Consider the following 20,152-nt stretch of genomic DNA (forward strand, 5'->3'; position numbering starts at 1 on the left):
TTCAGTATGACCACGGATAAAAAAAAAATCTAAACACTGAATTACAGTATTTTGAAATATAGGCCTATAAAGTACATACTTTTTTTTGCTATGGGACACCTCATTTAGTCTAGGATATAAACGAGAAATTCAATTTAAAATACATTTATATTATGGAATGTATTTATTTATTCACTAAATTGGCTGCCTTTTACCATAAATACCTCTGTGACTGTAATTTTAAGAAAGGTGGCATCAATTTCCCTACCTTAGACACCAGAAGAATAACTCACATGATTTACAATTATATACAAAGTGTGTTTTTATATTAATCCATTTGTGTAATTGTGCAATTCCTTAATGTGTAAATATTTTTAATCTTTTGTGGTATATTTCTTGTTACCACAGAATGTAATCTAGGCCCAGAAACTCTGTCTCTAGAGAACCTCCTGAGTAGATGCAATATGACACCCCCCACCCTCCAGTGGATTTCCTGCAGAGTGGAGTGAGGAACGCATGCACACACTTTGTGTTAAGATTCTCCAAAGGCTCATGCAACTGTAAGCTTCTGTTAAACCAGGTCAAATGAGTTTGGATAGTTGATTGAAACCTGACAATTGCATTTGTCAAATGGCTGGGGATGGGAGGGGCGGCTGCTCTTGGTTCATAAAGAGACAAACATACATTAAACAAATTAAACATTAAATAAATAAATCATACATGAAACTAAACAAAACATTCATTTTCAAATTTATATTGATGACTTTTAAATAAAATACAGAGTATTGGCTCTCCTTTTTGAGTAAAATGTTAATAAAAATGTTTTAAAAGTTAATTATAACTCATGTCATAATAATGAAAAGAAATCGTTCCAGCTGTGGGTCATGTACTATTTACACAAAAGGACAGGAAATTCACAGCTCTTTGTGAAGGTCAGAGACATGGACATGCCATCCATACAACATATCCTGTAATTCTAGATGTAAACTTGGGTTTTGTTTCCTACATATATGGGCTATTCCCACACTCCATAGAAAGCAGGAGCCCTGAAATACTATTATATTTTCTGAGTGAAATAAAGCAGGCTACTGTGTGCTTCTCTCCACATTTTAAGTTCTACCGGCCTGTACTCTATCATATAGGCCTATATCTAAATATTAGATATATATTAAATATATTATATATTAAAAATGAACTACGGGTAAACAAAGATTTTCCTATCAAGAGCATAAACATGCCTGAAAGAATTCCTGTTAACATTCAAACATTAAGTATGATGAAGCATTTTCAGCCTTTAATACACACTCTGGGACCGAGTTCGTACTAAAATATTACCTAAATGATAAATGGTACATGATGGTGCATGGTAAGGCTTGAAGAAATAATACCTAAATGATAAACGGTACATGATGGTGCATGGTAAGGCTTGAAGGCTGAACTCTGTCGACCTGTCAGTCACATTTCTGAGACTCACCGCCTACAGTTCCGCTCCAGCAGGAAGTGACGTCAGTGCAGACGATAATATGGCGTCTGGGGTGGCTGAGGAGGCTGTAGACAAACACAATGTTGTAGCTCATTCAAAATAGCGCTGGTCTGCTGCTACGCCGCGACGCACATGGACAGCATCTCCGTATCGATCATGAATGTTCGCCTTCGGTCTGTGTGATCTGTGCGGAGCAGCGGAGCTCCATGTCCGAAGGCTCGAAGCGGGGCTGTGTGGAGTCGCATCGCCAAGGTAAACCTCCAGAGCAGAACCTCCTCCACAACAACACTACTGCCGAGGCGCTCTCTCTCTCTCTCTCTCTCTCTCTCTCTCTCTCTCTCTCTCTCTCTCTCTCTCTCTCTCTCTCTCTCTCTCTCTCTCTCTCTCTCTCTCTCTCTCTCTCTCTCTCTCTCTCTCGTTCAACACCTGCTGCTGTCTTAGAGAACATTTTAATGGCTTATTCATTTACCTTCACCACTGCTCTCGGGTCAGTGTGTGTAGCCTAGCTCCAGAACGGGTTGCCAGGTCCTCTATTTGTCGAATGTGACTATTGTGATGGCACCAGGCTGCTCAGTTTCCTTTGAACGTTAAAGTTCAAATGGGTGAACTGTAGGTAAAGCAACTCTCTCAACTTTTTGTATCAGAGCTAAACTGTAGAAGTGTCTGGAAATAAGCAGTGGCACATAACATGTTTGTTTTTCTTCAGCTCCTGTGATATACACTCCCTCGGCTTTAGGTCAGCGGGGCAGTATGGTCATTGATCATACTTTTACACACTTAACAGTATAGAGAGCTGTTTTGTAATTCTTTCAACTTGGCAAGAGAAAGTTTTGGTAAGGTTCCACATGTGAAATTTTTTAAACATCTAGCAAACTATACTTTCGACATAAAACGCCTCTTCTTCCCCTGTGCAATTAGAAATGATGAGAATTGGGCACTTTATAGAACAATATGTGTTGTATATTCAAGACTAATATCCAGGTCCTGGGGAGTGAGATGTTGGCATGGCAACCCCACTGACTAGTGTCCTATTGCAAACAGCACTGAGCCCAAGCCTTTGCCTATGTACTCCCAATGTTAGAGAGCACCGATGAGCAGAAAAATATGTCCTGTTTTATTTGGTGTTGGGTAAAGCTAGAAACTAATTAGCTGTCTTGATGTGTGGTTGTTGGTGTGTGTATATTATGTTGGAGTGGGTGTGTGTATATTATGTTGGAGTGGGTGTGTGTATATTATGTTGGAGTGGGTGTGGGTATATTATGTGGGAGTGGGTGTGGGTATATTATGTTGGAGTGGGTGTGTGTATATTATGTTGGAGTGGGTGTGTGTATATTATGTTGGAGTGGGTGTGTGTATATTATGTTGGAGTGGGTGTGGGTATATTATGTTGGAGTGGGTGTGGGTATATTATGTTGGAGTGGGTGTGGGTATATTATGTTGGAGTGGGTGTGTGTATATTATGTTGGAGTGGGTGTGTGTATATTATGTTGGAGTGGGTGTGGGTATATTATGTGGGTGTGTGTATATTATGTGGGAGTGGGTGTGGGTATATTATGTTGGAGTGGGTGTGGGTATATTATGTGGGAGTGGGTGTGGGTATATTATGTGGGTGTGGGTATATTATGTGGGTGTGGGTGTGGGTATATTATGTGGGTGTGGGTGTGGGTATATTATGTGGGTGTGGGTATATTATGTGGGTGTGGGTGTGGGTATACTATGTTGGAGTGGGTGTGGGTATACTATGTCGGAGTGGGTGTGGGTATATTATGTCGGAGTGGGTGTGGGTGTGGGTATACTATGTTGGAGTGGGTGTGGGTATACTATGTTGGAGTGGGTGTGGGTATACTATGTTGGAGTGGGTGTGGGTATACTATGTTGGAGTGGGTGTGGGTATATTATGTTGGAGTGGGTGTGGGTATATTATGTCGGAGTGGGTGTGGGTGTGGGTATACTATGTTGGAGTGGGTGTGGGTATACTATGTTGGAGTGGGTGTGGGTATATTATGTTGGAGTGGGTGTGGGTATATTATGTCGGAGTGGGTATGGGTGTGGGTATACTATGTTGGAGTGGGTGTGGGTATACTATGTTGGAGTGGGTGTGGGTATACTATGTTGGAGTGGGTGTGGGTATATTATGTTCGAGTGGGTGTGGGTATATTATGTTGGAGTGGTGTTGTCGTTACAGTAAAATGTGCTTCTAACACACCAGAGCAAGGGAAGCACAAACAAAGGAAATGTGACCTTCCCCTGGGAGTGTCAGCGGAGCCGTCGACCGGCCCGGAGGAGGCTGCCAAAAGGTATAGTCACAGGTCACAGGTCACAGGTCATAGGTCATCTTAACCTTTGGTTTCGGGTGTCTTGTACATGGGTTTTAAATAATGCTCAATAGAAAAAAAGTAATAGTAAGCATGTCTGATAGTTTGCAAAGTTAATGACTTATTGTGTTCTGTCATAGCTTTCATTTTTAAGCAGCTATGCACAAGATTGTTACAAATGTGTTAATACTGGCTTGAAATATTAAATAAGCATCATTGTAAAACGTCCATCAACCACACTGCATCTGGAGTCGACGCAGAAAGTCACGTATGTTCAACAGTTATGCCAATTAAACAGGCATCTTACACATATAAAGGGTGTGGGGGGTGTACTGGAAAAGTGTTGCCTTTTTATCCTGATTGGCTGAGACAAATCTTGGCTTCTTTTCCAGGAAATTCAAACACTTCAGCCAGTAAAGCACTACTTTGACACAACTCTGTAGCTGCAGAAGCGTAGCATATGAACTATCTGGTATCAGGTACACCTATGTGTAGCACTTTCAATAGGTTATTCCCCCAACACCCCCAAAACGTTATTATAGATTTAAAAGTGACCTTTTATTGTGTCTTTTGAAGTTTTGTGTGAAAAGGAAAATAAACTGTATGAGTAGTTGATATAAGATCATTGACCTCGTCACTCTGTCAATGTGTTTCACTTTAATTTTAAAGTGGGACTTTTTGTCTTTTAGGTTAAATATCTGTTAACTTGTCATTTAGGTGAAAACCTTCAGAAAAGAGTTTTTTTTTTCTCTACGGACACAAGGGTCACTGTCCTCTGATTGGCTCGGACACCCTCCTGTGACATGCCCGTGGCCAATCAGAGGTGAGTGTGCACTGCGTGTGTGCGCGCGTGTGTGTGCGCGTGTCTCAACAGCACAACTCAAAGTGCTGAGGTATGAATGTTCTTGACGTCCTTCCAGAAGTTTCTTTAGCAACTGGCAAATTTAAGGTCACATAGAACTGTGTGTGCATTGACAGATTTTTTTCTTTATACTGGTCTTACTAATCTTTAAATTACACCAGTAATAGATCATGGTGTAGGTTTTAAATAAGTGCGCGCATGTGTGTGCATGCGTGAGAGTATCTGAGGAAGATTGCAGGGAGAGCGTACAGTATACTGTAATTAAAAACATATAGGTAGAAAGATCTCAGTGTAGCACACAAGGTTTCCAAAACACTTTGCTTTTATGGCTGATGAAGGACATCAGTGCCTTTGGGAGGTAGGAGGCATTTTTACAAACATTTTAAAATCCATTTTCTCTAAATAATATCCAATTGCTGATTGTAGCTCAAGACCACATGCCCTCTAGTGCTGTGGTGCGTGTGAAATGTTCCTGAGTTGTTCCCTCTTCCTAATGTGAGCTTCAGATGCACCTCATTGTTCAAGGGTGGCAACTGGGAAACCGAACCTGAATCCCAGCTTTAAGTTGCACATCACTGCTGCTGAGAAGCATTTGTGAACAGTGCACCTGTTTTGCAGGACCCATAAAAGACTTTACAAAAGCCCCCGTAACACATGTGGAGCTGTTTTTTCATGAATACTAGTGAGTCCTAGTGAGTTGAAATGTCCTGAAGGTGTCCATGTCCCTGTGCCCCTGCAGGTGTCTCATGGCGGGGGATGTAGAGGTGTACCTGTCCCAGGTGCATGATGGGAGCGTATCCTCAGGCTTCCGAGCCCTATACGAGGAGCGCCTTCTGCTAGATGTGACGCTCCTCATTGAGGAGCACCACTTCCAAGCGCACAAGGCACTGCTGGCCACGCAGAGCGACTACTTCCGGGTCATGTTCACTGCCGACATGCGGGAGCGGGACCAGGACAAGATCCACATGAAGGGCCTGACGGCGGCCGGCTTTGGCCACGTCCTGCGCTTCATGTACTACGGCTCTCTGGAGCTCAGCATGCCCACGGTGCAGGAGATCCTGCAGGCGGCGATGTACGTGCAGCTCACGGAGGCCGTGGAATTCTGTTGCTCTTTCCTGCTGGCCAAGATCTGCCTGGAGAACTGCGCTGAGGTCATGCGGCTGCTGGATGACTTCAGCGTGGGCGTGGAGGGCGTCCAGGAGCAGCTGGACGCCTTCCTGCTGGAGAACTTCGTGCCGCTGATGGCGCGGCCGGACTTCCTGTCCTACCTGAACCTGGAGAAGCTGGTGGCGTACCTGGGCAGCGACCGGCTGAGCCGCTTCGCTGAGCTGGAGCTCTATGAGGCTGTGCAGGCCTGGCTCCGGCACGACCGTCGCCGCTGGCGGCACACAGACGCTGTGGTGCAGAACCTCCGCTTCTGTCTCATGACGCCCACGCAGGTGTTCGAGAAGGTGAGTGCAGGCGGCCGAGTGCAGGGGGCCCTACGCTCGCCTCGCCAGAGCATGGCAGTAAACCGAATTCGTTTTGTCCCGCAGGTGAAGACGTCCGAGTTTTACCGCTACTCCCGCCAGCTGAGGCAGGAGGTGGACCAGGCGCTGAACTACTTCCACTCAGTGAATGAGCAGCCGCTGGTGGAGAACAAGTCCACGCGCATCCGCTCGGTTCGCCCGCAGACGGCCGTGTTCCGGGGCATGATTGGCCACAGCATGGTGAACAGCAAGATCCTCCTCCTCCACCGGCCCAAGGTGTGGTGGGAGCTGGAGGGCCCGCAGGTGCCCCTTCGCCCCGACTGCTTGGCTATCGTCAACAACTTCGCTTTCCTGTTGGGCGGCGAGGAGCTGGGCCCAGACGGGGAGTTCCACGCCTCGTCCAAGGTCTACCGCTACGACCCCAGACAGAACTCCTGGCTCCGTATGGCGGACATGTCCGTGCCGCGCTCCGAGTTCGCCGTCGGCGTCATCGGGAAGTTCATCTATGCGGTGGCGGGCCGCACGAGGGACGAGACGTTTTACTCCACGGAGCGGTACGACATCGCCGAAGACAAGTGGGAGTTCGTGGACCCGTACCCGGTCAACAAGTACGGGCACGAGGGCACGGTGCTGAACGGCAAGCTCTACATCACCGGCGGCATCACTTCCTCTTCCACCTCCAAGCAGGTGTGCGTGTTCGACCCGGAGCGGGAGGGGCCGTCGGAGCAGCGCCCGCGCCGGACGCCCGTGCTCACCAGCTGCTGGGAGAACAAGTCCAAGATGAACTACGCTCGCTGCTTCCACAAGATGATCTCTCACAACGGGAAGCTGTACGTCTTCGGCGGGGTGTGCGTGATCCTGCGCGCCTCCTTCGAGTCGCAGGGCTGCCCGTCCACGGAGATGTACAACCCCGAAACGGACGAGTGGACCATCCTAGCCTCCATGCCCATCGGGCGCAGCGGCCACGGCGTGGCTGTGCTGGACAAACAGATCATGGTGCTGGGGGGCTTGTGTTACAACGGACATTACAGCGACTCTATCCTCACCTTTGACCCTGAGGAGAACAAGTGGAAGGAGGACGAGTATCCCAGGATGCCTTGCAAACTGGACGGGCTGCAGGTGTGCAGTCTGCACTTCCCAGAGTACGTTCTGGAACACGTCAGACGCTGCAGCTGAGGGTGTCTCTTTATCTCTGAGAAGATGGAAAAGGAAAAAAAAAAGAAAAAAGGTTTACACATGTGAAAAATACTGATAATGCTTTTAAAACAGTAGGCCAGTGCTTATCTAGGAGGCAGAAACCATACCAGGTTTGGGGCAGGTCACTGCTGGTGGTAAATACACAACCCCCCACCCCCCAACTACCTATATCATTTGATGGGGACATAGAGATAAATACTAAATGTTCCCATAGTTCCCATTTGCGCAAAACTTATTCCGTTCTGTTGTCATGCCAACCTGGAGAGCCGGAGCATATCCCCTCCACACCTCTGTACGTTCACACTCGTTCCCTTTTATTCTGTTTAATAGTGTTTTGAGGTATAATGTTGGCTATGTGCACACCCACTGACACATGAACACACACACACGCGTGCGCGTAATTTTAATGCAACCTGCTGCACTTATGAGCAACTGGACAAGATTAACAATACTGTAGATTATCAGTTCCATGAAGATGAGAAACAACTCGGCTTATCCCTCCAGCCCCTGCGTTCTCCATGTGTTGGTGTTGGCAATGTGGGGACACAGAGTGATGCTGGCGAATGTTGCACTGTAAGGGGCGTGTCTCACTGCACCGCAGTGACACTGCCCCTCCCACTGCTGATGATGTAAGAGACGATTCTATCCTTCCTTCCCCAGTATCTCTCTCTGTGTGTGTACTGTAATGCTCTTTAATTTATTAAACTGGTGCAGACTCCGCTCGATCCGCCAGTACAAACCAGCTGCTCCTGTGTTTTATTTTTGCCCCATGAGCTAAAGGGCTAAAGCACATTATGCTTCTTTGGGTTGTTTGTTTGTCATCCCCAACTTTTTTGTGGGCAAGCTGATGCCAAATAAAAAATAAACAAAAACAAACAAAAAAACGTTAAAGGCACATAACATGCAGGATCTATCGTTTTACTAATGACGGTTTATAATTATATAATGATTATAATTTAGTAGTCGTTTCTAAAGTATGCACATGAAGTTATAGGTGGTGAGTGAACACATTTAGGCTTGAAATAAAACCAATAAGATCTACGAGATTGTCAAAAACTAGACTTAATGCTCAAGAATCTTTTAGTTCAGTCCTGTTTGTGTCTAAAATGGTTTCTTGAGCTTCAGAAATCTTACCACAACTCACGTCCTAAACTTTCACCAGGGAGTGCAGGCTCGGGTTTACCTCTCACCAGCACTCACAAGCCACAACTCACAACTGCATCTATGTAGCTGATCTCGGGTATTAGACATCGTCCTTCAAAACAAGGCCATTGTGAGCGAGCTCATAAATTATTTTGTTTGGAAACACCCTTTGAAGTTGTACTAAAGTTGATGCTCATTCAATGTTTTAATTGAGTTGTTTTTTTTTAAAGCATTTTTTTCTGCTATGGTTCTAGCCCCGCTCCCTTTTTGATAATTTGCCTGCGTAGTGATTGTACGGGATGGGTTGGAGGTTCCTCAGAAGCTGACTCATAACCTCACGTCTGTGTCTTGCTGTCATGTGTGTTTTGTTGCCCCGCGTCGCCCCGTCACTGCCCTGTGCAAACAGGTACCACACTAGTCTCTGAAAGGTTTTGTACCGTGTGGATTAAGGTATACTAATTACAGGTATATCAGAATTAGATTTCTAACCTTGTCACATTTATCCCTCTGCAGAATAAAACGAATAATCATGTTTAATAAACCGTACCCCTATATCATAATAGTACTTGAGAGTAATCAGATTGCTAACATATTTACCGTGATCTGATGGTTTACTGCTATTTGGAGACTTTGTAATTCCTTTCCTTAAATAAATGTTCTTATTGTTCAGCTTTTTTTAAAGCTTGGTCATTTTTGAACACCAGACACGACCACGACAGAACACAAAAGCAGAAGTGTATAAATACCTCAATTCCACAAACTAAAGGGTATGAAAACCATCACAGTCGTCTGTAGCACCTAAGCTAACCTCTCAGGCCTGTGGAAACACCACAGCAGCCTGAGGGATTTGATTTTGTTATTCGTTTTAAATTTCATGTTGTGTGGTCCACCCTTTATGTGGTCTTCATTATAATATAATATACCGGCTTACGTTGTAAGTACCCCTGGCCCATATCTGCTGTTAGCCATCTACCAAATCCACGTTTGATCAGAGATGTCTGAACGGGGCGCAGTAAGAGAGCACGTTACTGTGGCACAAAGCGCATCCAGCCGTATATAAGGTGTAGACTGGTTGTTTAGATACTCATTTTAATCTATACATTCCTAACATGGTTTGCCCTTCTAGGCTTTCCCGTGATTTCCACAGCGCAACCCCTCCGTCCCCAAACACGGATGCTCAGTGTCAGAAAATGGCCTCTCGGCTCATGGCTGACAAGAACGGATCTACAGCACCATCTGCTGGACAAAGGATGAGTTACACTGCTCTGAGATAGCGACCACTCGTTCTGACTCTACAAGATCTCTACAAAATATCGGTAAAATGCATGAGAGTCCCCATGTTTAATTAATCACAGAGGCAAACGAACACCTCCAGGTGTAGTGGTACATGGCTAAAACAAATGCCATCTTAACGGGGCTTATCGGTGTGTCTGAGCTCTGTTATCCACCATGCCATCGCACGGTGGATAGCATGTTATTAAATCAAACGTTTTAAAAATAACCAAAAAAGGCTAGTAAAAAAAGGCTAATAAAAAAGGCTAGTTTTCAATGGACGGACGCGGCGCCGTGGCTTAGTTGGTTAAAGCGCCTGTCTAGTAAACAGGAGATCCTGGGTTCGAATCCCAGCGGTGCCTTTTGCCCTTCGAGGAGCTGTAATATAATGTAAGAAAACCCTGACATTCCTAATTGTTAGATAGTTGTTAGCTAGGTAACGTCAGTTGCCATCCCAGAAATAATACATTGAACAATGCGTTCTACTGCAAACACTGATAGATGACCAGATCCGATGTAATGAGAACTTCACCAGCAAAATTCCCAAGACAGTTTTTAGTTCTATTAAAATATTGCAATAGTTAGAGACCCTTGTGCGCGGATAGCGACAAAGTTAGGGAGGCGAGACTAAGATGATTTGGGTATGTACAGAGGAGCAAAGAGAGTTACACTGGGAGAAGGGGTGGTGAGTATGGAGCCCCCAGGCAGGAGGAGCAGAGGAAGACTAAAGTGGAGATTTATGGATTGTGGTGAGGGAGGACACGAAGGTGGTTGGGGTGATGGAGGAGGATGTCAAGGACAGAGCAAGTTGGAGATGAATTACCCCTAACGGCAACAGCAAGAAGAAGAAGAAGAAGAAGAAGAAGAAGAAGAAGAAGAAGAAGAAGAAGAAGAAGAACTACTCATGTTTCAAATCTGACCGAGGCTTGACGTCGACCCTTTCTCTCACAGCAAGCTGTCCAGGTGGTTATACAGTCTCTTGTCATCTCAAAGCTAGACTACTGCAACTCGCTACTTGCTGGTCTTCCTCTAAGAGCCATCAGATTTCTACAGCTAAGCCAGAATGCAGCAAGACGACTGGTCTTCATTCTTCCAAAGTTCACACGTCACTCCACTGCTGCGCTCCCTTCATTGGCTTCCAGTAGCTGCACACATCAGATTTAAAACCATGATGCTCACCTACATAGACCAGCCCCTCCATGCAAGATGTCCATGGACAAATCCTGATCCGTACCTCGGATACTTCGAACTCCAAGCACGGCTTGGCTTGAAACACCATATTCCAAGTCTCATGGAAGACAAGCATGGATAATTTTCTCTGCCCTGGCTCCCAGATGGTGGAATGAACGTCCACTGGCTGTCTGGAGACTTCTGGAATATTTAAATGGATCCTGCACCTCCTGGGTAACTGAAACTCTAGCACGTATAGCTTGATAATGTTTGTTAATGCACTTATAATCGTCTGTTATAAACCTTATGTATTGTGTACTTCTAGGTATCAACAGTGATCCCTGTATTCTAGTTCATTGGTATGTTGGACACTAACCTACTGTACTGTACTAGGATGTATTCTATGAGTAAATGACAAAGCACTTTTGTAAGTCGCTCTAGATAAGAGCGTCTGCTAAATGCCGTAAATGTAAATGTAGACGTAGAAGTGCACAGATACAGAAGTCCAGAAAGTCAAAGTCCAAAGGAAAAGCACACGCCTTTTAAAATTTATTTATTTATTTATGCTTGTCTGTATGTCAGCGCGAGACTTTTATTGTGCCCAGTGAGTGGCTCGTGGCGGTGGGCGTGTGCAGTCGGGGCGGGCGCCAGCCCTGCTGCTCAGGTCACGCACAACCGGGCGGACGGTCAGAAGTGTAGTACAGAACGCAACGTTACGGTAAGTGACACGAACATATTTACTCTCGACCATAGACCATAGGGGAACGTTTATTTATTCACGTGATTAAACCAGGCAACAACACAACAAGCAGAGACGTAGCTGTGCGTAAATAGAAAAGCTTCCAAAGGAAATCCCACTAGTCCTGTCGACGAGCATCTGTCAAGTATGTCCGGTCTAACGCGCTGCAGTCTGAGCAGTTCCCGTTACGGGTAGATCTGGGGTGTCTTTTAAAGCTCTGCACCTGTTTCAGATGGCGAACGAGGCCAGGCCCTGTCCGTGCGCCCTGGGGGACAGGATGGACTACGGGAGTCTCGGAGAAGAGATTCGCATCGAGCACGTCGACGCTTATGTTGTGAAGCCCACATCGGCCCCGGGAAAGGCCGTCATTGTAATCCAGGACATCTTTGGATGGCAACTTCCCAATACAAGATACATGGCCGATATGCTGTCTTCAAACGGATATATGTAATATTTCTTTTCACAGTATGGGTGGTTAAAATTCAAATGGTCGCTGACCAAGGCAACAGTAACCGAATAGAAGTTTTATGGTTACAGTGTGGTTTGTCCAGACTTCTTTGTTGGAAAGGAGCCGTGGAGTCCGTCCAATGACTGGTCAACATTTCAGCTGTGGCTAGAGGACAGGAAACCTACCAGCATCAACAAGTAATGGTTGCTTTTGATCTGTTCAGAGTAGGAAAAGTGTCCTTCTCTCATTCCGGCGATGACTGCACTTTACTATGTGTTTGTCCAGGGAGGTGGACGTGGTTTTGAAGTACCTGAAGGACCAGTGTGGTGCCCAGAGGATTGGTGTCGTGGGCTTCTGTTGGGGAGGTGTGGCCAGTCACTACATGGCTCTCCAGTACCCTGAGATCTCAGCTGGAGTTTCAGTCTATGGTACAGTCTACGAGTACATTTACATTTATGGCATTTAGCTGATGCTTTTATCCAAAGTGACTTCCAATTATGACTGAACACAACTTGAGTAATTGAGGGTTAAGGGTCTTGCTCAGGGACCCAACAGTGGAAACTTGACAACAACAGGCAACCTTCGGATTACAAGTCAAATACCTTAACCACTGAGCTATGAGTAGTCTATAGTACTCATTAAAGCAAGCGCGCATATATACACACACACACACACACACACACACACACACACACACACACACACACACACACCAAAAAAACCCAAAACAAAAACAACATGCCACTTTCACTTTGCAGGGATCATTCGAGAGAAGGAGGACAGTTATGAACTTAAAAGTCCAACTCTATTCATTTTTGGTGAAAAAGACCCAGTGATACCACTGGAACAGGTAAGACTGGCTGGTTGAGATAGTGTCCGACAGAACGTCACGTAAACACTTGGTAATAATGTATTCTTCTTCTTCATACCAAGGTGAAAGGCCTTGAGACAAAACTGAAGGAGAGGTGCTCTGTTGACTACCAAGTGAAGATTTTCCCTAATCAAACCCATGGGTTTGTGCATCGTAAAAGGGAAGACATCAATGAGTTGGACAGACCCTACATTTTGGAGGCCAGGGAAGACATGGTAAATTGGCTAAATAAATACATGTAAACACAATGTTAGGTGTACATGTGAAATGCTTCACATTAACTTACCAGTACAGGAGGCCTAGAAAACCATGCAAAATATTTCAAATCTGCTTTCTAGTTATTTTACAGGTCTCGTAAAATATCAAATCTCTATGAATCTTTTGATTTTGATTAGACCCAAAAACCAGGTTTTGCGAGTTCATATTTACTTCAAATCAGGGGAATCAGATGAATTCACTGGAATTGCTGAATCATCACTTAGTCATCCCCTACCTCAGTTTGAAAATAGTGTGAATTTCACAGGGGCCTTCTGGGCCACCTGTCGTGCCCACCCACCTTGACTCTACACCTGTCGTGCCCACCCGCCCTGACTCTACACCTGTCGTGCCCACCCGCCCTGACTCTACACCTGTCCTGTCCACTATGCAGGTGTATCCAAACCCATTTGACCTGATCCACAAAATCCACCATTTATTCATTTAAAACAGGTTTTGCTACCTGAGCTGCAATTGCCTGACATGATTCTTGGTATTCACATATGATCTTCAAATGGGTGTCATGCCAAGGTGTGGGTTACACCAGCCTGTTCCATGATAACAGATCTGTGTTTCTCTCCATTACATCTGGGACAACGTATAGTTTTGAAGAGTCTTAACCTTGAGGTTGGGAGGAGCCAAGATGTCCATGATCTGTTACAGAGTTCCCAGTGAAAGCCCAGGGCTGGCTTGCAAAAACTGCACAAAATTCTGAATGGTTACACATGTATTGTTAAAGAAGTAACCAAAGATCATGAGCTACACCTCTAGCCTTGTTCTCCCCACACACCTATATAATTGGGGCATACTGTACCCCTGAACTGGGCAACTGGGCCTGGAGCTGCTGTGAAGGGTATTTCAGACTGAGGTGGTGTAGTAATTCATTTGACAATCTGATTGTGACCAAGTGGAATAAACAGTAATATTTTTAATCTGAGTCATGCTTTTTCAGTCACCAATCACTGGTTAATCTAAGATTAGTAAAAACTGAATATTTGTAACACAGTGCAAGAGACATTTCCCCAGCCTGATGCTTTCATGTGCAGAATAGATGTGCAATATCTGATTAGTGTCCAAGATTGTCTGTTTACTAACCACATAAAACCTAAGTTACATCATGAACTGCTAAACATCATCAGATATTGGTACCCCCCCACCAAACACTGCAAAACTGAGATGATTCAAACATGTAACCTGAACATATTGTCTGCATTAGTGATGGGTTGGTCAAGACACCATCAGCAAGTCCTGACTGGGATTTTAGAACATTCCTTCTACACATCAGCTGTCACTGAAAGTGTACGCTTTTTAAAATCAAAACAATGACAAATCAAAGTTTTACAGGTGAGGACTTTAATGATCGTTTCTGGTCTATACATTAGAAGTAGCGCATCAAATGATAACAGTAAGAAGGTTCAGACAATGACATTCTGGTCAAAGTGCTCGAGACCCTTCGATGAGGTTCAAGGTTGGTGACTAGTCTTCAGATTCGCCTGGATTTCTGATGTCATCTATCTTCAAGATCATCTTCACCACTTGTGTTGCCAGGGAGATTTGTTGTTTCTTTCCAATAAGGGTCTCGATCACATGCTGCTGCTTCATATCTGCAAAAGAACAAAGAAATTAAGTGAAACTCATTAAAGGAGCAGATTTCTAGGGCAGAACGAGCATCGTATTCCATTAAGACGCCACACAGCTGTCAGAGCAGCAGTGTAGTCGAGGCAGGTTCCACGTGGGAGAGCTCTGTTACTCCACTCCAGCACAGCTGAGATGTAGAAATAAAAACCTCCCCGTTTGTTTTGGAGGATTCAACAACATCTGATAACACATTGTGTGGTGCACACCTTTACCTGTATTTTTAAAGATACAGAATTTAGAATTTGTAAAACCATGGCAACCAAACTTCTTGGGTAATGACCAACACGATATCCGTGCACTTTTTTTTTTTTGCAGCGCATATAGCAAATATGTACCAAAATGATCCACTATTAGGTCACAGGTAATAATCACAATACACAAAAATAAGTACGTTAGCAAACCAATTTGCAGACGCCACTTCTAAGTGCTCGTCACAAACTGTCAAAGTGTTTATATCTGAACTGCTAAGGATCAGTTCGATTTGCAATAAAATTTAATAACACCCAACTGCTTTCATTACATAACTAAATGAAAAAGCCATTGTATTTACCAAATGACTCATTCTTTTCACTTTTTTAATGCTAGCCACACATTTTGGTTAGGCTCAGTATGAGCGGTCCTTGTTTTCACACAGTGGAAGGACTGTTAATAGCTCCACTCTATGTGAGTCACCATTACAAGATGTTTAAATATTTTGTAAATATGTGCACATACGCAAACCATCTAACGCCAAGAACATTTGGTTGAGCAGCTAACATGGAAGGACAACTGCTAATGTGAACAAAAACAGCAAAGCAATGGTGTAAAAACAAGTGTGACTAATGAACTGGCTATTGAACAGACAACACACACTTTTCAACATGCTTTTTGCATACAGTAAGCTTACATGTACATACCTTATTAATTCTATTCTACTATCGCTCTCTCCTCACTTTGAAAACGTCCTGTCTGATAATCACACTTTAGCAAAGCCACGCACCATTTGTGTTCAGACGCAGGCAGTCGATCCCCAGCGCAGAGTTGTTCTCTTTGACCTGCCGGGCCCGGACCTCCGTCATTGTCTGGATTGGATTCAGGCCGCTGTTCTCGGCCAGCGCCATAGGGATGACCTCCAGAGCATCAGCAAACGCCCTCATGGCGTACTGCTCCAGAGAGGGGCACTGCGGAGACAGCACATGGCATACGTCACCCCAAAGAAACTCCACACCTGCACACCAATCGCTGCTGGATCGCGGCGCACACAGGGAGCGCGGTTCACCGCGGACACAAACTGACCTTCTCGGCTGCCTCATTCACGGCGAGAGCGCAGGCGATCTCGGACGCGCCTCCACCGTAGACGATGCGGTTGTCCCTGACCAGGTTGCGGATTACGCACAGGGCATCATGGAGCGCTCGCTTGGCCTCCTCAATAATCTGAGATTTTTTACACAGACACAGACACAGATACAGACCAAGCAGCGTTAGCCCACATGCTCCAGATGACTAGCCAGAGAGAGAGAACGGTCGTGCCTCAGCTCAGGACCGGTGCTGTGAACATGCTGTACCATTTTGTTCCCTCCACGGATGAAGATGGTGACGGCTCTGGAGTTCTTGCACTCCTCGATGACGAGCATGCGGTCTTTGGTGGTGCCGAAACAGAGTTCCCTCACCAGACCCGCCATGCCCAGCTTCTCCGGCGTCAGCTCACAGAACCGTGGCACGATCCGCCCCCCGGTGGCGATAGCGATGAGCTACAATAGTAGCGTCAAAAACACAGGCATCTCAACGCAAGCAGGCTTTTTCTATACAGAGTCCAAACCTGCTATACATTTCAGCTGTTTTGGGAAGGATGATGCCAGCCGGAATAAAGGGAACATCTGTAGCATTTTGCTAACCTCAATCTCGGGCCCACCGACCCAGCGGACAGCAGGAAGCCCATTCTGGAGCAGAAGGTGGTTGGCCTCATCATCAAAGCCCCACTGGCAAATAGCCAGGTTGGCACCGTTCTGCTTTACCTGTCGGGACACACGTGGACAAAACGTCACAACAGAATCTTTCACAGCCCAAAATTTCTCATGACACCTTTTATAAACAGCACACAGTTGCAAATTAAGGAAACATTTTTTTGATAGATCTAGTAATACTCATATACTCTGGTTATTTTTAGCAATTTAAACTGAGAGCCAATTACTGCATGGCAAACCAATTAATTTATATACTAACACCAACCGTATTCAGAATGAACCTTTCTGAATTCTTCCCATGGAAGCACAACTTATTACTACACAATACCACAATTTTCCATGTTTTATCATAATTTTATGGTATAAATTACCACATCCGAAACAGGACATTTTTTTGGGATAAAGCAAACATGCTCAGTTCCTTCACCAGAGAATGTAGCAGGAGACCCCGGACTGCACCTACCTGCTGAATCATCTCCTGAAACTTCTCCTTCTCGTACTTCTGCAGAGCCTTGTAGTCGTCCACAGAGGTTACGTCAAGCTTGTGCTTGGTTTTAGGTTTGGGAGGTTCGAACGGGCAGGTGAGGATGGCAATTTTTGTGTCCTTTAACACCTGCAGACAAAATGCATGTTGCATAAGCACCCTGCGTCTACATTTATGGCATTTAGCTGATGCTTTTATCCAAAGTGATGTACAATTATGTCAGAACACCACATAATTGAGGGTTAAGGGTCTTGCTCAGGGGCCCAACAGTGGAAACCTGGCAGTGGTGGGACCTGAACTGGCAACCTTCTGATTAATAGTCTGCACTTGACTAGTCAAGTACCTTAACCACTGAGCTACCACTGCACACTGTCTACAGATGTACTGAATGACAGACAAGCAAACAGCACAGTAAACCCTAGAATAAGCCCCACAGTAAACCCCACCTTGGGCATTTGAGGATGGCTGAACTCTTTGTCCACGATCACTCCTTTGATGAGCTGCGTGTCCTCCAGTTTACCTCCCACCTTCCCTTCCATCTTGATCAGCTCAAAGTCCACATCCCTCCTGTCCATGTCTGCCACGGTCAGGATGGCATTGACGGCAATCTGAGCCATCTGTCTGTGGCAGCGGTTGATCCTGCAAAAACACACCCGAAAAGGTTGAGTGGCCCCAACTCAGATTAGAGAGTAACTACTGAAAACCTGCTGCTCAATCGACCTGCAGCTGAGCGCAGACAAACAGCACACATCATAATCCTCAGGTGTAATTCACAAGACCTCCCATATGTCAATTATAAATGTCTTCTTTGTCTCGCTTCATTCTGATAGTCTAGACCTTACACTTTGGATCCGAGAGTGGTCATGGCTGTCTGGATTAAGGGCTCTGTGTTGCTGGGGTCCACTAGAAAGCTGTCACCGATCTTGTCCAGGTGTTCGATGGCAGTCCGGGCGGCCTGATCATAACCATCAGCGATCCGGATGGGATGAATGCCTCTGTCGAGGAGCTGCTCTGCCTGCTCCAGGAGCGCTCCAGCTAAGACTAACAGGAGCATGATGGAACACCACATCAACTTTGGGCACGAGTGCTTCGTGCAGTTTTTACTAATCGCAACATTCAAAGTAAAATGTGAATCATTAAGGGTCCCTAACTGTGAATATGAAAGACTCTGACTATTAAAAACAAACAAACAAAAGAACATAACTCAGCATAAGGTGTCTATTACGGTGCTTAACACCGCAAGTCCAATACCCGTAGTAGATTTTTTTTTTTTTTTTTAACCTTTTCATTGTTTGTTTATTTTATGGTTATTACTTTGTTTTCACATTTGTGAACATTTTAGCCGTGACAGTTACATAAGGGTGACCCAGCCATGGAATTTACGTGAGGGTTAAGCAGATACTCACCAACCACTCCAGTGGTTCCATCTCCAATTTCGTCATCTTGAGACTTGGAGAGTTCAACCATGAGCTTGGCGATCTGGTGATCCACATCCATCATGCTGAGAATAGTTGCGCCATCATTGGTAACGGTCACTTCGCCATCCTTGTCCACCATCATCTTATCAAGTCCTGCAAAATGGAGTAAATCACATTAGCAAACTTGGTTTTTTTTTTCAAGCCAAATTGCACTTGAACAGAACTGGAGCAGCACTATCAGTCTCATAAAAACTCTGACTGTACACAAAATCAAGCATATAATCAAACAAACCAACCAACCAACAAAACAGTTTGACAGAATCTACATAAGACATGTATCGCAAATCCTTGAACATCTTCACGAGCACAAGACTCCATAAGACTTTTAGCTGAGTCATGGATATCAAACGTACTGAGGGACGTGTATTTAACGGACATCACGTACTGAGGGACGTGTATTTAATGCGTTAATGCGTCTTACCGTTGGGGCCAAGAGACGTCTTGAGGGTCGTGGCAACTGCCTTCGCTGCCATAATGTGTGACTGTAAATTACAAAAGACACGCATTATAATAAACCGTTAATGCTGATATTAGCTAAACCATTACCCTCTATATATATGCACATTTAACACTTACTTTAAATAAAACACTACAAAGAATACTATATACAAATCTTACAGTTCATGCATAAAAAAGGTAAAAACCGCTGATGATTAAAAGCGCTGTGCGTTAGCATGCCTCCAAACGAGCGCGAGCACACATGGGTCTGCAGGCTATGGCATAGCACGCGGATAGCTAGCTGGCTAACGTGCTAATTTCAGACGTCAACAGTATCTAGTAGCCACACAAACAAGGAGACGCAATACTGTCCGGCTCATGCAGTTAAATAACAACAACGGGGAGGGTGCGGACCGTGACCATACTACAGACAAAATAAAGGCAGCGAACGGGCACGCTAACGGGTGAGCTAACAGGCTAGCTAGGCTAAAGAGGAAAGCCTTTTTCCATTGTAGCGTGTTGGCTACCTTCAGAGCATCGAGGCCCGTCAAGCGAGATTTCTTCTCCTGGTCCTTAATAATGATGAAGGGCCTCCCATATTCATCGAAGGCGAGCGTTCCTAACGTGGACATCGTGAACGGCGGCGACACGCGCGGTTAACGGCAACGCTCTGATCTGAGAAGGCGTTATCGGTGCACGCGGCCGCGCGGATCAGCCGGCGACTTTCTGGAAGAATCCCGGGGCGGTGCGGGCCAAACCAAATCACCTCGTTAAAGAAACACGAGCGTCATTCCGCTGGTTTTATGTCAAAGCGGAATACTTTTCAAAATAGTCGAATGCGCGTTGAAAGAAATGAACACACAAAGACATTGGTGGGTGCATCAAAACTTTGTGACAACACAAACCGACCACAATAATGTGGATGGTTTGTTCCACTCTCGAGCTAACTGTCATACTCTCGCATACTC

The 20,152-nt window shown here is 45.2% G+C and overlaps 3 protein-coding genes and 1 non-coding gene across 11 annotated transcripts; 3 read left to right on the top strand and 1 right to left on the bottom strand.

Moving 5' to 3' along the window:
* The first annotated feature begins 1,455 nt into the window (after positions 1–1,455).
* klhl15 (kelch-like family member 15) lies at positions 1,456–9,117 on the top strand. Of its 5 annotated transcripts, XM_027028090.3 has the most exons (5): positions 1,665–1,714; positions 3,672–3,759; positions 4,495–4,600; positions 5,379–6,090; positions 6,175–9,117. In XM_027028090.3, the coding sequence occupies exons 3-5, from the start codon at positions 4,581–4,583 to the stop codon at positions 7,282–7,284; spliced, it is 1,842 nt and encodes a 613-aa protein (XP_026883891.2). In that variant the 5' UTR covers positions 1,665–1,714; positions 3,672–3,759; positions 4,495–4,580; the 3' UTR covers positions 7,285–9,117. The 5 variants fall into 5 exon arrangements, with proteins under 5 accessions (XP_026883890.2, XP_026883887.2, XP_026883889.2 ...); XM_027028086.3 differs by lacking the exon at positions 4,495–4,600 and having other exon boundaries at positions 1,457–1,714; positions 3,648–3,759; XM_027028088.3 differs by lacking the exon at positions 4,495–4,600 and having other exon boundaries at positions 1,457–1,714.
* An 891-nt stretch (positions 9,118–10,008) lies between these two features.
* trnat-agu (transfer RNA threonine (anticodon AGU)) lies at positions 10,009–10,082 on the top strand. The gene has a single exon. It is a non-coding gene; the product is annotated as a tRNA-Thr (tRNA).
* A 1,410-nt stretch (positions 10,083–11,492) lies between these two features.
* On the top strand, positions 11,493–14,135 carry cmbl (carboxymethylenebutenolidase homolog (Pseudomonas)). Of its 4 annotated transcripts, none has more exons than XM_027028079.3 (7): positions 11,493–11,608; positions 11,862–12,076; positions 12,167–12,274; positions 12,363–12,505; positions 12,836–12,927; positions 13,011–13,163; positions 13,808–14,135. In XM_027028079.3, the coding sequence occupies exons 2-7, from the start codon at positions 11,862–11,864 to the stop codon at positions 13,811–13,813; spliced, it is 717 nt and encodes a 238-aa protein (XP_026883880.1). In that variant the 5' UTR covers positions 11,493–11,608; the 3' UTR covers positions 13,814–14,135. The 4 variants fall into 4 exon arrangements, with proteins under 4 accessions (XP_026883880.1, XP_026883879.1, XP_026883878.2 ...); XM_027028077.3 differs by having other exon boundaries at positions 11,496–11,608; positions 13,472–14,135; XM_081721574.1 differs by lacking the exon at positions 11,493–11,608 and adding an exon at positions 11,635–11,774 and having other exon boundaries at positions 13,472–14,135.
* A 404-nt stretch (positions 14,136–14,539) lies between these two features.
* cct5 (chaperonin containing TCP1, subunit 5 (epsilon)) lies at positions 14,540–19,926 on the bottom strand. The gene is made up of 11 exons (XM_027028076.3): positions 19,712–19,926; positions 19,168–19,228; positions 18,675–18,839; positions 18,111–18,309; positions 17,715–17,907; positions 17,248–17,397; positions 16,716–16,835; positions 16,386–16,571; positions 16,117–16,254; positions 15,821–16,001; positions 14,540–14,807 (listed from the first exon to the last, which is right to left on the bottom strand). The coding sequence occupies exons 1-11, from the start codon at positions 19,814–19,816 to the stop codon at positions 14,680–14,682; spliced, it is 1,626 nt and encodes a 541-aa protein (XP_026883877.3). The 5' UTR covers positions 19,817–19,926; the 3' UTR covers positions 14,540–14,679.
* Between the last annotated feature and the right edge of the window lie 226 nt (positions 19,927–20,152).

This window comes from Electrophorus electricus, chromosome 1 (genome assembly GCF_041902795.1).
Source record: "Electrophorus electricus isolate QZ-2024a chromosome 1, ASM4190279v1, whole genome shotgun sequence".
NCBI classification, from domain to species: Eukaryota; Metazoa; Chordata; class Actinopteri; order Gymnotiformes; family Gymnotidae; genus Electrophorus; species Electrophorus electricus.